The sequence below is a fragment of the Fopius arisanus genome, unplaced genomic scaffold, assembly GCF_000806365.1.
Source record: "Fopius arisanus strain USDA-PBARC FA_bdor unplaced genomic scaffold, ASM80636v1 scaffold00025, whole genome shotgun sequence".
NCBI classification, from domain to species: domain Eukaryota; kingdom Metazoa; phylum Arthropoda; class Insecta; order Hymenoptera; family Braconidae; genus Fopius; species Fopius arisanus.
The window spans coordinates 428,385-447,288 of NW_011887764.1; the positions used below are offsets into that span (position 1 = coordinate 428,385).

Sequence of the window (18,904 nt, forward strand, 5' to 3'; positions counted from 1 at the left end):
GGTCCTTGAGCACGGACTCTGGAAAATTTAACGTCTTACTCTTAACTCGATGAAAGAAAGTCTCGTGGGTTTTTTTTTCCGGAGTGTTTTTGCTCCGTACTTCCGGGTTGTTAAGCCAAAAGAATACACGGATACATCAGCGTGACGGAACGACTACTAGAATTTTTAATTCTTCCGCTTCGAGGAGTTAACAATGGTTTAACCCCTATATGGAAGTCTTTAAAGTCGGTGTCGTGCGCCTCCAGTCGTTCTCACTTTTGCGCTTGATTCCGTGTAATTAAATAAAAAAAAAACCACGCAATTTCCGGACAGAATGAAAGACTTCTTGGGGTTAGGAAAACATCTGTTAACCGGAACTAATTCGACTCCCAATATAACAGGAAAAAATGCATAAAAAATTTATAGTAGACAATATTTCAAGCTGTTCCATTTGAATATTCACATCAATGTCAAGGCAGAATCAAAATAAACTCTGAGTTCGGAAATTTCGGTCGGTGAAATTATTACACCTGTTTTACAATATTCTTTTTCTGTGCAAGTTTCTCTTCCTCCAACAGGAGAAATTCAAACCGACGCTGAATCATTTCTGAAACAATAGGTCGGTTATGACTGGGTGTATTGATTAACTTCTTTCATGACTCGATGAAACTGGATTTAATAGTTGGAATAACCAGTGAAAAATGCAATAAGGCATTGAGGTGGACGTAAAACCGTTTATTATGGTCTCATATTGAGTCTAGACTACCAATCTAATAAAAAATGTAATTGAAAATTGAGAGAACTGAATTCTAATGAAGATTTCCTTGGTTCTCTACTTTGAAATGGAATTCATATTCCTCTTTATGTTTAATTCGACGGAAAGAAATTAATTATATACAAAATATAATTCTAATTATGAGTCCCTTTCAAAAATATTTACCACAATTTAATTGAGAATTCAGAGGATTTTGGGACTTAAAGTTGGAGGAATTTTTAACAGTGTGCATCAATTTTATTTTCAGTCAATCTGCGGATTGTGATCACATCGGTAACTGCTAAATCATAAAAGATCATTTCCAAATGGCATTCATAGTTATCCTTGCGTTCTCCCCCTAGTGCCCCATTAATCGTTTGACAGCCCCTAACCAATTGGAATGGATCTCCCTCTGGACAGTGAGTGTCCACTCGAAGATTTTATGACGCGAATACCGGAATTCTATTGACGATGAGGAAACGACTGTGGGAGGAAGTCAAGCTGCAACCAAGGGCCACGATTTCTCCAGATAAGTTAGTCCGACCCAAAAGGGGATTTTCCACTTCCTCTTTGTACAGTGTCGCCCGCGTCTCGCAACGAATACTAATGACTAGGGAAAATCCACAAAAAATCCCAGCATGACCGCCTCGTCTCCCCGGTTTAATTGATAAGTACAAAAATTTGTCTTTTATGTCTTTGATTGATTTATAGATAATTAATCTGAGACCCTAGAAAATATATCCTCTAATTTTCTCATTCATACGATATTTATTATACATTCTTAGGGATTTACTGAAATTTCAGTTAACAACGATCTCTAAATTTTTCATTTGACTAATAATTGCTTTTTTTATTTACTAATTAATTTCGAAAAAAATGTTTTTTTTTTTCAAATTTACTGAGAATACCCTAACGTTTTTAATAAATGCAGAATCGTTAGAGAAAAAAGCAACAATAAACCCCCGAACGTGGATTTTCCGGGAACCGAATGTTTCGTTTTTATCACAATATTTTACAGTAAAGAGAAAGCTTTGTCGTAGTCAAGCGACATCTTTTCCTCATTATTCTCCATCGAAAACGTTCTTTTAATATCCCACCCCTCGTCATCTTTTCGTAGCAAGGGAGCTCTTTTGAATGATGGCAAGGAAGAACAAGAAAGAGAAATGACAAAAAGAGTACTAGAAAAATGAGGACGCGACCGGAATAACCGTCATGCCGGAACAGCAACACGGCTCTCTGGGCTTATTGAACTTTTATTGAGGAGAACAAAAAAAAATTGAAGCAGTGGGTTGAGCGGGGGGTAGGTTACGAGGGAAAATTAAAAAAAGAAAAAAACCCCATGTGGAAGTTGGAAGTATCGGGGGCTCGATGCTAAGGAAAGTATAAAAGCCCGGAATAAGATGGGAGAAGAGAAACGGTGACTCCCGGTCTCGATGGCAATCTGACGACCCGATAAATCCAATCAGCTTACACATCTGTCTTATGCGTTTTTTTATTTTTTTATTTCATCTTAACTTTACTCCTCTCGAGGAATCTCTCCGGGCGCTTCACTAATGATTGGGAAATCCAACTTCGGAGTCCAATGATAGTCCGTTTGTTCTCTGATTGCATCTCGTTTCGACTGGTCGATTATTATCCTGACATCGGGAAATTAAATTGCCGCATGCGGAAAACTTTGGAAAGTATTATTGTGATACCGAGCGAATCAGAGAAGATGTGGAAATATGATTTTTTTAATTCTATGGGAAAGTCGATGGAAACTCTTAATATCGGTGTAATTATTGTGTATTGTAATTAGAAATTCCGTGGGAATAGAGTGAAAATTTTCAATTTCTCCCAGAATTTTCGGGATTATTGATTTTCAGGAAATGGAATTGCAAAATTAACGTGTATTATCCGTATTACAATATTTCCTGAAATTCATGACAAGTGTTGCACCCGGCAAAACTGAACCGATAAATAACCAACAGGATACACAAATGAAAGAGTTAAATTCCCAAAACATAGCATCAACATCAATGAATATCATCTCGCTCCATAATAACTCCAAACCATCAGATTAAATAATGCCAAAAATTTTGATCCACTGACCAAAACAATTGGATTTCTGAATGCGCCAAAATGTCAACTCAATTCTCCTCTCCCCAAATATAATAATTTAAACAGGCGGACAAACTGCAATAACGTGCCGTGAAAAACAGAGAAACCCAAACAGCCAACTTAATACAAAGGCACAACAACTCCGGTAAACAAACAGTTCGTCACTGTGTAACGCATATACACACGGTGGTAAGGAGTACGGGGTAAATAGTAAATAGGGTAAAACCAGAAGCCCGAACAAACCGAACACGGTGAGTTCCGTTTGAAGTGGACAGACAGAGGGGAATTGAGACGGCGAGACAGCTGATAGGTGGGGGATTTACCAGTGGAATTACGGAGGCTCTCGCCCTTTGATCCGCAGCCGCGTAAATGCATTGAAGGGCTGGACGTAGGCGACGGGAGGATTCGGTATGAGATGGCCATTGAGAGGACCTCAGTTGTATGGGTTGAGGAGGGATGAATGTAAGGGGAATCCTGTGCTAATGTCCCAGCACCAGCATCAAACCAGCTATAAACGTCGTCGACACGCGGCGTTACCTATACTGCATCGCTAATTTCGGATAGCCAAATCGGAATGAAAGCCGGAACACATTGTACCTGAGGAGTGGGGTTTTGCTATCACATCATCGTCATCGTCGTAACCGATGAGGGGGTTGGTATTACCTCCAACACATCCCTTTATCCTATCCCTGGCGAAACCTTTAGACCAGTGGGTTTGCATGCAACCGAATCGTCTCTATCCAACATCCACGCTCCATTCGTACTCGGAATTGTATGCCCCGAATTGTTGAGAGAACCATTCCCTGATTAACGCATACGCTCCCTCGTTGAGCCTAGATACCAACGAGGGAAACCTACCAGAATAGATGACCGTAGAAACACCCCATCCCCCAACCTAACTCGATAGTCACTGGGGTCACGATCGATAACCCATTGATTATTGATTTCACATTTATCAGTGGCTTGGATACACTTGGTCTTTTGTTCTGTCCCAGATTTTTGAGGCGCCCGACGGTTTTTTTTTGGGGGGGGGGGGGGGGACGTTTAACTTGGTTTTACAGAAATTTCTCCGCTGGTGACGTTTCCTCGATATTAAATTTTATGATGGCTTAACGGGTTCGAGTTACATGGGTAAACGGGAAGCGTTCGTTGGGTTTCGCGATTCGTGATTTTCTTGTTGAAATGTCAGAAATTAAGGTAGGTAAATGTATCCCCGAATTTTTGTATTTGCAATGAATATTAAATTACAGTGTGACGAGGATAAGTTATTGCCAATTTTGAAGGGAAATTCAATTGCTGTTTGCAATGTTGAAAATTGGAGTGTAATTGTAATGAAATTGAAACCATTACGAATGAGACATTAAATATTTAGTTGATACCGAATTTCAAAAGCGCTTGAGAGAAAAAAATGAAATAATTCCGTGAGAGTTTAATTAAATCTACATTTTTGGAAAATCCCTGTAGAATGAAAACAAATGTGAGATTAAACCAAATCATTGTTATTCCGCATGTTCATCAGCCTGTTCATCACTTAATCATCCGGTGGCACCCCAGTGTTGTCAAAATACAAAAGCCTATCCCCGACTGTGATCCATTTTTCTTATTTTGTTCTATTTGCTGGTACGGTGGCAGTCTAAGACGACTATTTCACCGTCAAGTACGTGCTGGGACTGGTAAAACATGAGGATGAAATGATAGAGGGAGAATATCCGGTGGAGGAAAATTTACGAGATAATTTCTTTTTACTTTTCTCAGCATTCGTGCAGCATGTGAGGATGAAGTTTCAACAGTTACTGCATATTTTGACGGTGAACTGAGATGCTCGTTAGTGAGGGCATTGATGGAGCCGAGTTCCTGGGATTCTGTTTTCTCTAGAGACCGAGTGGAATACTCAATGCATTTCTTTGATACACGATGGCTTAAAATCAGGATAGTAATAACTTTAAATTCCACGAATGGGTTCTAATTAATTTTATTATTTTATTTAATTATTTTTCCTAAATTCCATATAATGCACACAACATTGTCCAACAAATGCCCTTTTTCAGCGGCTTTCTAATTATATTTATAATGATTTGTTTAATGATTTAGTTATTCGGAATCATTAAAAATTTGATAAGCGAACAAGGATATTCAAATTGAATGCGAAAATTTAATATGAGAAGAATTCCTTGATATTAAATAAACAAATTAAAGTTTTACTTAAATATGAAGCTACGAGGAAATAATAATTCGACGATAAAGTAGCATGAGCCGGTAAAGGTGAATTTATTCGAAAAAAGAAAGGAGCAACTCGACGAGAATATGAAACCTAGTTAAATAGTGTGCCGTGGAGGGTTTTTCAAAACTTGGAAATGCAAGGTAAATTGCTGTAAACCAGGTTTACCTGCATGCCACGCTGATGCAGCGTGTCCGAGGCAATTTCAAAATTTCTGAAGTAAAATTACTCGCTGCATAGCAGCCGACAAAATGAGAGAACACGCGGAGGGGTAAGGGGGGTAGAAAAGCCGGGGAAGCTGCGTCGACGGGGGTGGCCAGTGAAAATGAATTGAATAATTTAGTAAAAGGTAGCTGGCTTTCGTAACAGGACTCAAACGTGTCCCTGAAGTAGTTGTATACTGTATGAAAACAGGACAAGGCCAGACTCCACAAATTCCGGATAGTACACGGGGTAAATGCAACCCGGGGAGAGAAAGTTTATTTTTTTCTCCTCTTGTCTTTCACTTTGCAAGTTTATAGGATTGTATACTTAAACGTGGTTAAAGTTTTATATGGGAGCAACGGGTCCGGTGGATGAGACGAGGATTTCAAATGTATTGTGCACTCTACGAGTTGAAATGGAAAATTTTTAGGATCTTGAAATTTTAACGGGAGAAAAATGAATTTTCAGAAGTTTACGGGATAATTCTTCAGGGGCGGAACTTGTCCTGAAATGAAAAAAATATATACTTGTTCAAATAGATTTTATACGTGATTTATATGGACTTAATTAACTCATAATTATGGATTTAAATTCAAATAGTTGAATTCGTGGAAAATTCCTAAGATGCACCGGAAATTTCAACCGAATTTGCAACAATGAGTGAAATCCAAGGGAAAATCCGGCCATATCCGGAGTCTGGTAATTTTCTAGGGGGTTCTGTACCTCACGATTTCCGCCAAACTACCGCACAATTCCACCGAAACATTTCAGGATAAAACTCGTAAGTGCGAGCTAAATCATTCATCCTTGGTAAACCCGACAAACGGAAAGCAACCGTTGCAATTTGTCATGAACCAAAACTCTGCAACATACCCTAGCTGGTAGACTCTTCCACACATTCCCCGAACACTGGAGAACTTGTTCTCCCCATACGAATCGTACGAGCCTCACCCACCGGAAATTCATCCAGAGCATGACCTAAGGTAATAGTTTCACCGTGTATAATTATATTCTACCGTTTCCGGCTCTAATGTCGCGTTAACACGAACTTGAAGGCACCTACAACTTGCCCCTCCCCCTGAAATCCATCGGGTGAAATTGGATTATGCACGATTTCCGGGGGTAAGACAATGCACTCATGCAAATGTCAAAACTTTTCCATCACCATAAACCACGAGCTCCAGCTCATAATCGACTTGATGGATTATCGAACAGAAATTCCTTCGACTTTCTGCATGAAAAGTCTATGAAAATTGTGTACCTGCTACGTACGCTCTAAATACTTTTGAGAAAACAATTTTCTTTCTCATTTTTTCCTCAATTCATATTCGATTGAATAGAATTTAATTATATTTAATAAAGTATTGGTTTTCAGCGCGAAATTTAATTACGCTGCATTCGCGCGCAGTGAATAGAAATTCACGTATATTGAGGGAAAATTAATATAAAAAGAACGAATTAAAATAAAAATAATACCTTGCAACTTTGAGAAAAGACCGTTAATCCAATGTATAGAATATCTTGTGAGACACCTACATATTAATCCCGATTGTTAATTTATTATTATAAAAATGGATAATGGGTGGGGGAAAGCAGGAAAAGTTGGTGAGAAAATGTTGAGACAAGCCGAGAGGGGGAGAAACAAATTAATTGTCTGGCTTTTGCGGACTATGGGGCTTAGAGTCTGCGTGGAAACTACTCTCGGTTCATGGGTAGAAGTGAGAGGGAGTCACAAAGATAAATTGGAATCGGAAGCTAGGGGATTTAATTGAAAAGTTTATCCGTTCGGGCGAGAAAAGCTGCATTACGAGAGTTACATTTCCGATAGAATTCCCGAATCATCGATCAGGGGTATATCAAGTTGAACAAAGCACTCGAAAAAATATCGGACATTTTCCCCAGGGCATCAGGGTTTTCGGTTTACACAAAATTGGATCTATTTTCTAGTACAAAAGAAGAGTCTTCATACACGGTTGAAAATTTCCTGAAATATCAGGCACAAAGTCAGCGGAATTTTCCGTTATCTGATTTTTAATTGAAATTTAATGAAAAGGCTTACTCAATTTTAAAAAAATCCCAGACTAAAAACAATAATTTTCTATGGCCAATCGGGGGAGAGTATTAATTGGTAGACAATCTCGAAATGTCTGGATGTGAAGGAACTTGATGTGGTGTATCCTCTTCAATAGATACGATTCGATCCCCCAGGATTTGAGAAGAGGAATTTTCACCTCGACGAACTGGAGGGAAATGAGATGCAAGAGTGTGCAAATAGCGAAGAGATGTTTTTGCTTTTGCATAATGCAAAAAAGCATTGTACTCACGCTTTTTTCAACGTACCCCCAGTGTGCACCCATTCTAATGCAGAAAATTGCTCACTGGTGTATTGCAAACTTCGAATATTCGACCCAATTTAAAATGCAAATTATCTTGGATGGCGAGGGGGTGAGAGGGAGATAACGCCCTCTCGGTTTTCACAGCCGATTAGCCTCAGTTGGAATACAAACCTCTAGCAATTTCGCGGGAGAGCTTTCTTCATTCCCCCTCTTTAGTCTCTTGTCGGGGGAAACTAGCTTTTCTTATTCGTTTCTCTTGTCTTCACCGAGTCTTTTGAAAGAGGAAAAAATCCGCTAGAATAAGGTGAAAAATCAGAGACACCTGTTTTCCCGGTGGTCTATACCAGAAAATTGGAAAAATTTTACAAAATATCCCCGTGAAATTGATTCTGATTACTAACTATTTAAGAGATTTATTCTTTTAAGAATATTTATAATAAATTTATAATTATAATATTTATAATTTAATTATAATATAATTAAAATTATGAAAAGAATGAGAAAGAGAATGCGTTCTAGAATGATGGAAATGATTTTATTGAATATAGCAAGTTATTTCCTAGCCTCAAGGGACTTGTCGTCTAGTCCAAACTTGTCAAGAGTGAGACTACACAGTATGCAAATAGATCAAGAAAATATCATCACATTCTGTTGCTGTTTGTGTGTTCCGGGAGGTGTGAATTTGAGTAACCGGATGTGTTGATCGAATTCACCCCTCAAGGGTTCCTCCACTCTTCGACAAATTTCAGAGATTGAAATCCAGTGAAGGAGCGAAATACACGCAGTGGATTTACGTTCAACACAAAGCTGTATCACACGCAGTTATCCAATGTACCTGATAACTTCTCACGTGCAAGGAGTGATCGATTTTCGATCTCACGTACGATTGAATTTACCAAGTTTACACAGAATGGAATCTAATATGCTGAACTATCGTTCCATCAAATTCTATGGGCTGAGGAGTTATCCGGTGGGACTGAGACAGAGGAAAGATTGATAGCGATTAAGAAGTTTAGGGAAATAACTCTCCGGTATAATGGAAAATCGATTTTTCCTCATAGTGGGATAGCCTTTTCAGCCCAACAAATCTACAATTTTAGGTGACTGACATTCATTGAATTACACTCTCAGGTAATTATTCACCTCAAAGTATTTCAAATTAGTAACGACTAATTGAATTGAAGGTATTAAAGTTGTTTAATCTTATATACAGTTGAAATTACGGAACAATTTGAATAATCCGGAGGAGAAAATCATTTTCCCGCAGTTTTACAGGAATGGAAGGAAATAAGTGCGAAGTGTTCAGCGGTTTCTCAAGTTTATCACTAAAAAAAGTACGAAACTGTATCGTAGTATTACGTGAACATGAAAAGTCTTACAGAAAAGTTCTCGACTTATTTTTCAATGAAATTTCCAATCAGCGGGGATAAACGATGACACGACTTGTTGGGAACACAGCGTTGAGTCATCAGACTGGTTAATAGTAATTTAGTCATTTCAGTAATTTTTACAAAACAGATTGCAGAATTCACGTGACGATTCATAATACTTCTTTTCCAACTCATACTTTTAGGTAAATTTCCCTTGACAATTTTTTAGTTACATTTCTGGTAATTTTAATAGAATTTTATTCTCGGTGTACTCGTAAAAAGTCTTGGCGAGGCACAAAAAAGAGGCAACACAGATTCTCTCTGCATTTGGCGATGAGGTTGGACATGTCGGTATGTCTCCTGTAAACTGCAATTGCGGTTTATTATATTTACCCAATAATTCTCAATGGTAACAGTCCTTGAAAGCATAAACTTGTAGGAACGACGAGAGGCCATATTTACCCGGAATAAAAGAGTCATCTCAATGGAATATTCATTCGATGCAAATTGAATCATAATATTATTCGACTTGCAAGAATCCCACAGTTAATCTCAAATGTTTGTCGAACATTTATTCCCCGCTGTTGAATAATTACGAGTTTTCTCATGATATTGCAATATCTTTTTAAGGTGCTGTATAAAAATTGTTAGATGAGTACATGATTTCTAACAAAACCCTGGGATTTTAGCACACATCGTTTTCCGTATTGTCGAGGGGATGAGCCACTCAACAAGTTACGAGGTGGAAATAAAGCTGAACTCCAACCCAGAATTTTTCCCCGGAGGCGCACTAACATTGTAATTCTATCCCTTACTATTTACTTTGATAGACTCTTTTTACTGTTGGGGGAATTAACAGAAACTTCATCAATTCCCTCTGGATGCCATTTTCGAATCAAGGATGGCCCTATCATTTCTCGTAAATTTACAAAGGAAATTGTAAGAAGACAAAAGTATCACCATTTTTTTTCTGGGAAATTAAAATACATCGACGGTAAGCCATCTTCAAATTAGAGCACACTATTTCCATCTTACAAATCGGTTTCTAGGTTAAATGAAAGTAATTTCTTGAATGAAGAATAAATTAATTAATGATAATACCTTTTAAGGCAATTTGTGGGGAGTAAAAATTAAATCCCCGCAATTTTCAACACGAATAATTTTATCTTAAATGCGATGTGAATGCTGAAAATTGAAGCTCGACGAGCAATTAAATTTCAATGAGTCACCGAGAGCGGAGAGTTATTTTCATTACTAATGGATTTCAGTGGTGAAGTCGTCAAACGAGATTAATTCGAACGGATAAAAATGTTATAGAACTTTCCAGAATAGAACCTAAATTAAGAATGTCATTGCACGATGTGACATGTTCTCTGCATAAATTCATTGTTCATTGATCTTTTTGTTAATGAAGACCAAAATGAACAATTGCACGTACATAAATAGAAAAATCATAAAGGATTAAACCGCACTCTCCTAAATTCCTCTCGACACAACTGAAAAATGGTAAAACCTTCAAAATCTCCTCAACAACAGCTTCACCTCTTTAAACAAAAACACGTAAAATCCAACAGTTCCAAGAATGCAAATATAATCTCAAATAATGTACTTGAATTCTTCTCAAACTTCTCTCCAGAATAACCAAAGAACGCTGATGTAGCGAGATGAATTCCGTATATTCCACATATTTCTATGATAAAATCCGCGTAGCAGCGAAGAATCCATTCAAGAGCATAAACCACTAAATGAATAACGTCCAAAAACTTTTCGCCACGATCTCCCGTAATGACCTAAAACTGCATAACAATACAATTTTCGTTCCCCTAAAATTCCGAATACCTCAGGTTGCTACTTTGTAAAAACTGCAGAAGCGATTACGCGAACTTTCGAAACAGTTAAAAAAAATAGGTGAAAAAAAAACTCGTGGAAAAACTAATCGAGAAACTTTCAAAATATTCCACTCTCAACAACATTTTAACCAACTCGCGTTGCATCATTCCACTTTATCCGCTATTTTAATCTTCCGGAGAGTTTACCGATTTCTCATAAACACGGGATAATTTGTAGTACTGGAAAATTCATGGACCTACACAATTGATGGAAAATATTGCCACAAGTATTGATTTTAAAACTAATTATCCAAAATGTACACCATTTGGTAGGGAAGGCGGACAAACACCTGCTGCCTCATTGGAGGAATTGGCTATGAGATACACCTGTATACACCCATCAATTGGATGGGGGGAACATTGGTAATTCCGCGGACAGTGTACCTAACCCAGTTGTCAATCCGCAGTCGGTGCGGTACTCATTGAAACTGTCAATCTCGTTACAGGCGCGCAAATATCCGACAAATAAATAATGCACTATCAGATTTGAACGAAAAATTCAAGCTGATGGAGACGTTTCAAGATTCAAATGTCGAAATGCTAATGCATAAAATAAGAGTTGCAAGTGCGAGGATAGGGTGACTGGGGGTGGATCGTAAAAAATCAAAGAACACCGGCGGTGAAAATTTTTTCTCTCTTTCAAGTACCATCACCACGAAAATCTAAATGATAAGCTCGGCTAGACCTGTGGTCATTCCAAGGATTTCCGCCATGAACACTCAAACTTGCCAATGGAAAAAGGATAACGCCACACCATCGTGTAGCATACCAACGGGAAAATACTGTGTGGCTTCACATTCCAACGGTTTGCACAGTAAAAGAGAATATAGACTGCGGAGAAAAGGAGACAAACGCAGCGTTAGAGGTTTGAAAAGTACCTTTTAACTCGACGTGCTTCGCGTGCGAGGCACTCTGCTAAAATCCCATTGATTCTTATCGCTGAGAAATAGGCTTCCGCTTTTCCACAGGCTTTCATGAGAAATCGGAACAAAAGTCAATGGAAAAAGTGTATCGTAATGGGTGAAAACCGAGAGTTACTTGAGGGATTTGAGTGACGCTCATGGTGCAATGGCATAGTTTTTGTTATGAGAAATTGTTTAAAATTGACTGAATATCGAAAGCAGCGAGAGAGGTGACAGCAGTCATGTCAATAGGGAGAGAAAACATAATAATTGACTTGGATCTTCATCTGGAAAAAAAAAAATTGCGAGGAAACATGACAACCAGTGTATCCCGGAAAAGCGCAATTTTCTTTTAATTCTGCGTCCGAGAACAGGAGTGCCTCTAATTAGTTCCAATGCACACTCAGGGCAATTGGATTATTCCCAACAATGAGAGTCTTCAGCGTTGCTGTACATATCGGAAATTCCCGGGCATTTTGAGATAAATTGGAATTCAATTGTTTTCGTGAGTGGAATGAAAGAGGGAATCGCATAATTCAGATGAAATAACCATTCCATCTGCAATTATTCTATTTAATCTTGACGAATATTCGATAGAGATGGAGTTGTACATCTGATGACATAACAGTTCATCCCACAACTCGACGTTTACTCTTATTTTTTTATTTTTAGTACTAATTTTAAATTGAGTATTTTTCTAGTTTTCTTTTCTTTTCTATAATATATTTTTATATATTGAAATATATAAAAATATAATATATAATAGTAGAGTTATGAATCACATAACTCGTGTTAAAGATTGAACTGCAGATTCCACGAGAATATCGTAAATTCAAATAATTGTTTTCAACCCTCATGTGTAAATATATAATTCAAATGCGAAAGGTTTCATATTACATAAATCCCCGAGAAGAAATACCAGTGCCATTAGGTCACGTTGAAATCATAAAAATGTTTATGGTGAAATGCAATTAATGGACCGCCCTTCGGGCACTGGGTCAGCGTTACTTTTTTTATGTAAAAGGGCATGAATTACAGCCACTGAATACCTGATATTGTATTCGGGTGGTGAATTCATGATGTGATGGCGATGGTGTCGAGAATGTGAAACGTGATTCAACAGATAAAATAAACCGTGCACAAAATTATCAATGAGTTCCCTCCCAATTTGATGTGTTCAATTGTACATTACTTCCACGAAAAAAAAAAATAGGACTGGATAAATTTAGCAACAATTTGACAACTCGCTTATTCATCTTTGTTATTATTATAATGATAATAAATATAGAAACTCCATTTTGTAATAGGTCGCCAAGAAAATCGAATGAATTCGAAGGTTTCAAATTCAGTCTTTTTTAAAGTTGTTTTTTTTTTCAATTCACTTACGCTAGTGAAAAGTTATTATGATTGGTAGACTTTTAGAAGATTGTTCCTGATACAGTTGTAAAATCCGGCAGAAGTTTCGCTTCACGCTTTCCTCTGGAATGTAGTCGGTTCTCTCCCTTAAGTATTCCGTGAATTGTTCGCCATGGGCATCAGTTTCAGCCATGAACTCGTACTAGAAGTCTCCGGGCAATACCTCTAGATTGTGATGAAATAGATTTTAATCAATGGCGACAATAATTACGCGCCATTCGCGGAGTATTCAAATTTGCCTCTCGTGTAGGATCTAAAGTTTCGCTTTATGGCCAGACTGACGTAATCTAGCTCGTTCTTGAAATTGATTCAGTAGCAAAACGATAAACAGTGAGATTTCATTAAAAATTTTGAGGGCCAACGGACACAACGGAAATTTCGCCACAATATTTTTCGTAGGGCTTTTTCATTGAGAGCTACAAAAAAAGTATTGAATACTCTTGGCCATCTCTATTAGTTTCCATGATATGATCAACTCACGGAAAGAAACTTCGAGTTGTTACGATTTTCCGCTTCGTTACTGAATTGATACCATTTTTTCGCTTTTGAAAGACTTACCGCCAATCTCGCATCTATATTATCTTCTGTATAGAACTTTTTGAAGGATTCCTTCTGGTTCTCCTGATGAACCTTTATTTTTAATTTATCTATTTTCTCGTATAGAATCTGCATTCCATTCAAATACAATATATTCACATATCTCTCGTATAAAAAGATATCGTTCAAAATCTGGAAAAAGCCAATTTTTTATAAATAATCTCTTTAAGGCGAGAAACTTACTCAGAACTTCCTAACTTCGAATTATTAGAACAATGGAAAGAAAAGAAGAGAAAATTTTCTAGATGTCCTTGACAATTATTTCACCACAGATTACATAGAATTGTCATATTAATGGTGCGATTACGTACTTTTTTTATACAATTGTAGGTAATCGTGGGAGTCTCACTTAAGGCCAGTGAATCACAATCAACAGCTTTCCTGTGCCACTCCGTCACAGTATGTTTTGAGACATTAGCGGGACTTATGTGAAGAGAAAATGTTGAAAAAGCTTGGCTCCAAAGTATATGGATCTTGTCATAAAACGTCATCATTCGATTGAAATATTTCTCATTGCGTTTAAGTACATTTGCAACGCGTTGACAGCAATCCTGCGAAAAACTTTCGTTTTTCAACTGCTGTCCTTTAGCTTCATACTAAAATTAAAATTCAAGTATTCATTAATAAATAAACGGCTGATCATTTACGGAGTTCTCTTTCTGTTGACATATTTTTGAGACATATTGCATTTTTTAGCACAAACATATCTGATAGATTGCATTTTATTTTATTTAATACGTGTACGTGCTGTAATTAAAATCTTTGTGGAAAAATACCTTGTCTTGGTAGTGCTGGTATTTTTCCAAGACCCCGTTTTGTTTCGACTTCATAAAGCTGAAAAACTCCTTATCTATTTCAACCAACTGAAATTCATATTTATTTATAGCATTTACTAAATTCACAATGATAACGTGGAAGCGACTACGTTTGACTTGGTATGGATAACCATCTTCCGTTCCAACAGAAACAGCATTCTGAAACTGATATTAAAGAAATTATAAATAAAATAACCAAAAACGCAAGAATTACAGGTCAACTTACCAGCGGTATAAAAACGCAAAGAGCGACGAATATTTTCATCTTGATACATTTAATTTAAATTTATTGTAACACAAATAAATCCTGACTCATACAAAACAGTTTGAAACACGTGGTATTATAATTTTTTAATGAGAATACGTTCAAGTTATTTATAATCAATGAATGAATACGTCAATGGTAGAAATAAATACAGATTGTAAGGCAGTTGATTGTCAATAATTCATTTGCTTCATAATTTAATAAGGTAATTATGTGACTGGGATAACTAATAGTTTGGATAGAATCTCGCGTGAATATAATGGATAAAATGGAATAATTGACTGTACGCGATACAAGAATCGGTAGGTGACTGGTACGCGACCGCGGGTGCTCACCACTTGTTGAACCATTTTCAAAATCAATAATCACACGTTTGCGTAACACCATGGCATGTCAATGGTTTGACATGTTCTTTCAATAGTCATTCTAACCTAGGGGATCACCCACGTGTGGCTTTACCATTGAAGCCAATAAATCATATGTTGCAAACAGACTGTTTCAAACAAATCATGAGATATTCAGAAACACGGTATGGGGAGAAATATTCAATAACAATTATGTGTCTTTTTAATTGTAATTGTAATTCCAGAGCGAAAATCATCTGTGATTTTTTTTCCGGGGCGTTTCGTATTTTTATCTGGATTATCTGTGAAAAATGTCGTCACTTAAATTTTTCGAGTCGACTCCGTAATCAAATGATATTTGATTTTGAATTTTCAGGTTCACCGTGAAAATGCTAGACACTATATCAAACATAATTGGATATAATTATATATAACTTATAATTTATCAGTGGACATAATTTTCATTCGGGCAGTAGTTCTGTAAAATTTTAGCGGAATCACAGAACGGATAAATCAAATCTGATTAACCAATGAATAATTCTATTCGTATCACCACTAATCGCTAAAAATTTCGTATTTTCGTATTTTTTAAGTTGATGTGGGGTATGTAATATTGTAACGGTGTATGAACCCCAGAATATTCATCAAGCAACTCTGTAATTAGCCAACGAACTCGGCCATGTCGAGGTAAATTCGTTAAGAAGGGTCAGTAGCGGAGAATTAACAAAAACTTCTGGACACATGCGGTTGCGTAAGTGGGAGCTGTTGAAATGTTGGGAAATGTTGAGGAGAAAGTTGAGGGTGTCCCACAGCTGGGAAATTCACCCCCTGAAGAGGACCACAACGGCGAGACGCATGCATGCATGATAACCGTGTACACGGCGCGTGTCAGAGCATTTTCTACCTCTTCTCCATGCTATGCACCTCAAAAACTTCTCGACCTTTTCCATATAACGTGTGTCCCCCATCTCCACAGTATATCGCACAGGCTGTACATACGGCATATCGTGTGCATCCCCACAACTTCTCCACCCCCTTCCACAACACAAAACCCTTTTATATTAAAAATCCTTTGGACCCATACACATACGTCTATCTGACGTTCCTTCCATCCCCTCTTATTCCAACACTTTCTACGCTCCATTTCTCGTCATACGGTCAGGACGTAATTTCGCGCACGGATGTACTCGTCCTCTTGCCACCGATATGAAAACTCCTCCGCGGTCCGGAAATTTTTGCGGAACACCTCTCATACTTCTCACTCATTTTTTTTTTCCTCTCTCCTCTTTTTCAACCTCGTTGAAATATTTTTCTTCATTTTTCTCGGGGTTTTTAACTACTTCATCATACGTGTGGGAATATCTCGGGCAAATTCGTCATGCTGTGCATGTTTCACTTTGTCCAAATCTCTGATGCGGATATTTTTTTTAATGAGTTGTGATGCAAATCTTTAATTATTGTAATTGGAGATAACGATTTGACCCTTCCGGTCTAGTTACGGATCGGGTAATTAGTTGAGATTGATTTTCAGTGGCGGTACACTTGGATGATTAAATAGATTCAATTTTCAATCTGATAGAGATTCAATCGTATTCAGTCCGCAGTCTTCACAAGTTTTCATTGAAAAATCAATAATTGGTTAACATGAAAACAATTATAGAGCATTCATGGTATTTTTTCATATTCTTATATGACACTGAGCAACTACGAATTCGCACAAATACGTAATACCAATTACAGAAAATGCGACAGTAAAAATGAAGGAAGAAGGTCAGTTCGCGTTTCTCACTAATGGAATTGAAAAAGAAAAGTGGAAGGAAAAATTCAAAAGCAGTTGTTTGTCGTACACTCGACAGGAGAGTCTCGCTTCTGCGGAAAATTGGCTCGATGTCACAGACCCGCAACAGCGACTCCAAGATTTTCTCAACGTTAGTATTCCTATTCCCGTTTGAGACAGCCTTTTATTCATATTTGTCTTTATTCCAGGAACTTCCGCGGTCTGTTGTTTTTCCATTCATTTGAATCACGGCGATTTCCGTTTTCCAAGGAATCGCGCAATGAAAAATTCTACTTTCCAGAGTTTAGTTACAAGTATACTTTCCTTTAAAGGTAACATACACCGCAATCAAATAACCTAAATCGAGTACTCTCGGATTTTAATTGATAAATCACTTCAAAGGTCCATTTGAATTTTTCGATGATTACTTTTTAATTAACGGACACACAAATATCGTTTCAATTTTTCTGCATTGCAGATGGAAGGGGAAAGTAAATCAAAAGAGAGATGAAAAACTATTGAACGGCAATATCCAAGAGGATGAGGTATTTTATAGGCTATTAAAAATCGAATCAACTGACGAATATGATTAGTCATTGCGGAAATGGATATTCATGACGCCAAAGGATTAATTTCATTATCCAACAAATAAATAGTATTTCGCAATGAAAAGCAAAATAATGTGGACGGAGATTATTCATTCGCGTGATCACCTCACACTGACAACAATTTTCATAATAAATAAAAACGCAGTTACAAAAACAATAGCAACTGTGAATATCAGTGCCATTATTCTAGGGAAATTGAAAGAAAGCTGAGAAATTCTGATGGATGTATTTTTGAATTTCAATTTTGCACTGAATATCCACGGTTTATTGGAGATTGAAATAAATTGCGGAATTCACAACGGAAGTCCAGCCTTTTATTAATTTTTTTTTTTGTCAATTATATAGTCGTGGAATTATCACACGTTCAGATGGAAGAACGGAGTTCTCTGATTTGTTGGGATGAATATTGTGGCATGCATACACAGAAAATTAATTCCGTGTCAGTTATTGAAAAGGGAAATACCGCCACAATAGAATCATCTCCATTACCTGGAATCCCACTCCCTTCATCCTCACAGCCTCAATATTCAATACCATTATTATCCAATAAAACTGATATCAAAATGATCCCCTAGGCACACTTACTCCCATCATAGAAGCCTGAATGCTCGCGTTTTCAATAGCAATAAACTCTCAATTCCCAGTGAACCCTCGGGGTTATAGAGAAATTTCTATAGATTAACAAGTTAAAATTCATGAAATATTGACAGGCGTAATTTGACACGCAGCACAGACAGCGGAAAAATTTCCTCAATCCAAACAAATTTCTGGGTCAATAAAAAAAAATAAATAAATAAATAAATCACCCCATAATTCAGAATTCAGTGGTAATCATGACAGAAACAGAAAGAAATCATCCAGCACGATAAATTCTTGATAAATTCGAGGCGATCTAATAAACGCGCCAAGAATCTCCAATTCTCACCGGGATAAATGGCGAGTATTTTTCCGGCAGCAAAATCCATTCATACATCATATATCCCCCAGAAAAAATCCTCCCCCAGGTTCCCAACAATAGATAAATAAAATCGTAATTTACGATCAGGGACAATTGGTTAAATTGAAAGCAACAATCGGCGGAAAAACGCCTTCAATTTCCCTTATACCCAACCCCTTTTTCCATCAAAGTCCGTGCACAGCCTGAGCGGTTTATTGAAGTCAGTAAATCCAGTTCAAGGGAAATCTAGGCTTTTTTAACATTGGCAGGAATGTGGAGGTACAGCCCAGGCAGGAATTGACAATTGGCCCAAGCTTGGGTGATGGGCGGCCCAACCCCGGCTAAACAAGGCCCGAGATTGGCATCCAAGGCTGGCTCAAGCCTGGTTGAGCT

At 37.4% G+C, this 18,904-nt stretch overlaps 2 protein-coding genes across 3 annotated transcripts in view; both read right to left on the reverse strand.

Annotated features, from left to right (window-relative positions):
• LOC105264779 (TWiK family of potassium channels protein 9-like) overlaps positions 1–18,904 on the reverse strand; it is a 143,767-nt gene that overhangs the window by 121,199 nt on the left and 3,664 nt on the right. The gene's annotated exons all lie outside the window — the stretch shown is intronic.
• LOC105264775 (uncharacterized) lies at positions 13,174–14,382 on the reverse strand. Its single transcript, XM_011301885.1, has 3 exons — positions 14,077–14,382; positions 13,727–13,897; positions 13,174–13,333 (listed from the first exon to the last, which is right to left on the reverse strand). The coding sequence occupies exons 1-3, from the start codon at positions 14,257–14,259 to the stop codon at positions 13,256–13,258; spliced, it is 432 nt and encodes a 143-aa protein (XP_011300187.1). The 5' UTR covers positions 14,260–14,382; the 3' UTR covers positions 13,174–13,255.

Excerpts from the sequence above, each read along its gene's own strand:
- LOC105264775 (XM_011301885.1), bottom strand. The coding sequence starts at position 14,259 with ATGATGACGTTTTATGACAAGATCCATATACTTTGGAGCCAAGCTTTT. Across the intron at positions 13,898-14,076 it reads CCTACAATTGTATAAAAAAA|ATTTTGAACGATATCTTTTT; the intron begins GTACGTAATCGC and ends GGCTTTTTCCAG. Across the intron at positions 13,334-13,726 it reads ATATAGATGCGAGATTGGCG|AGGTATTGCCCGGAGACTTC; the intron begins GTAAGTCTTTCA and ends ATCACAATCTAG.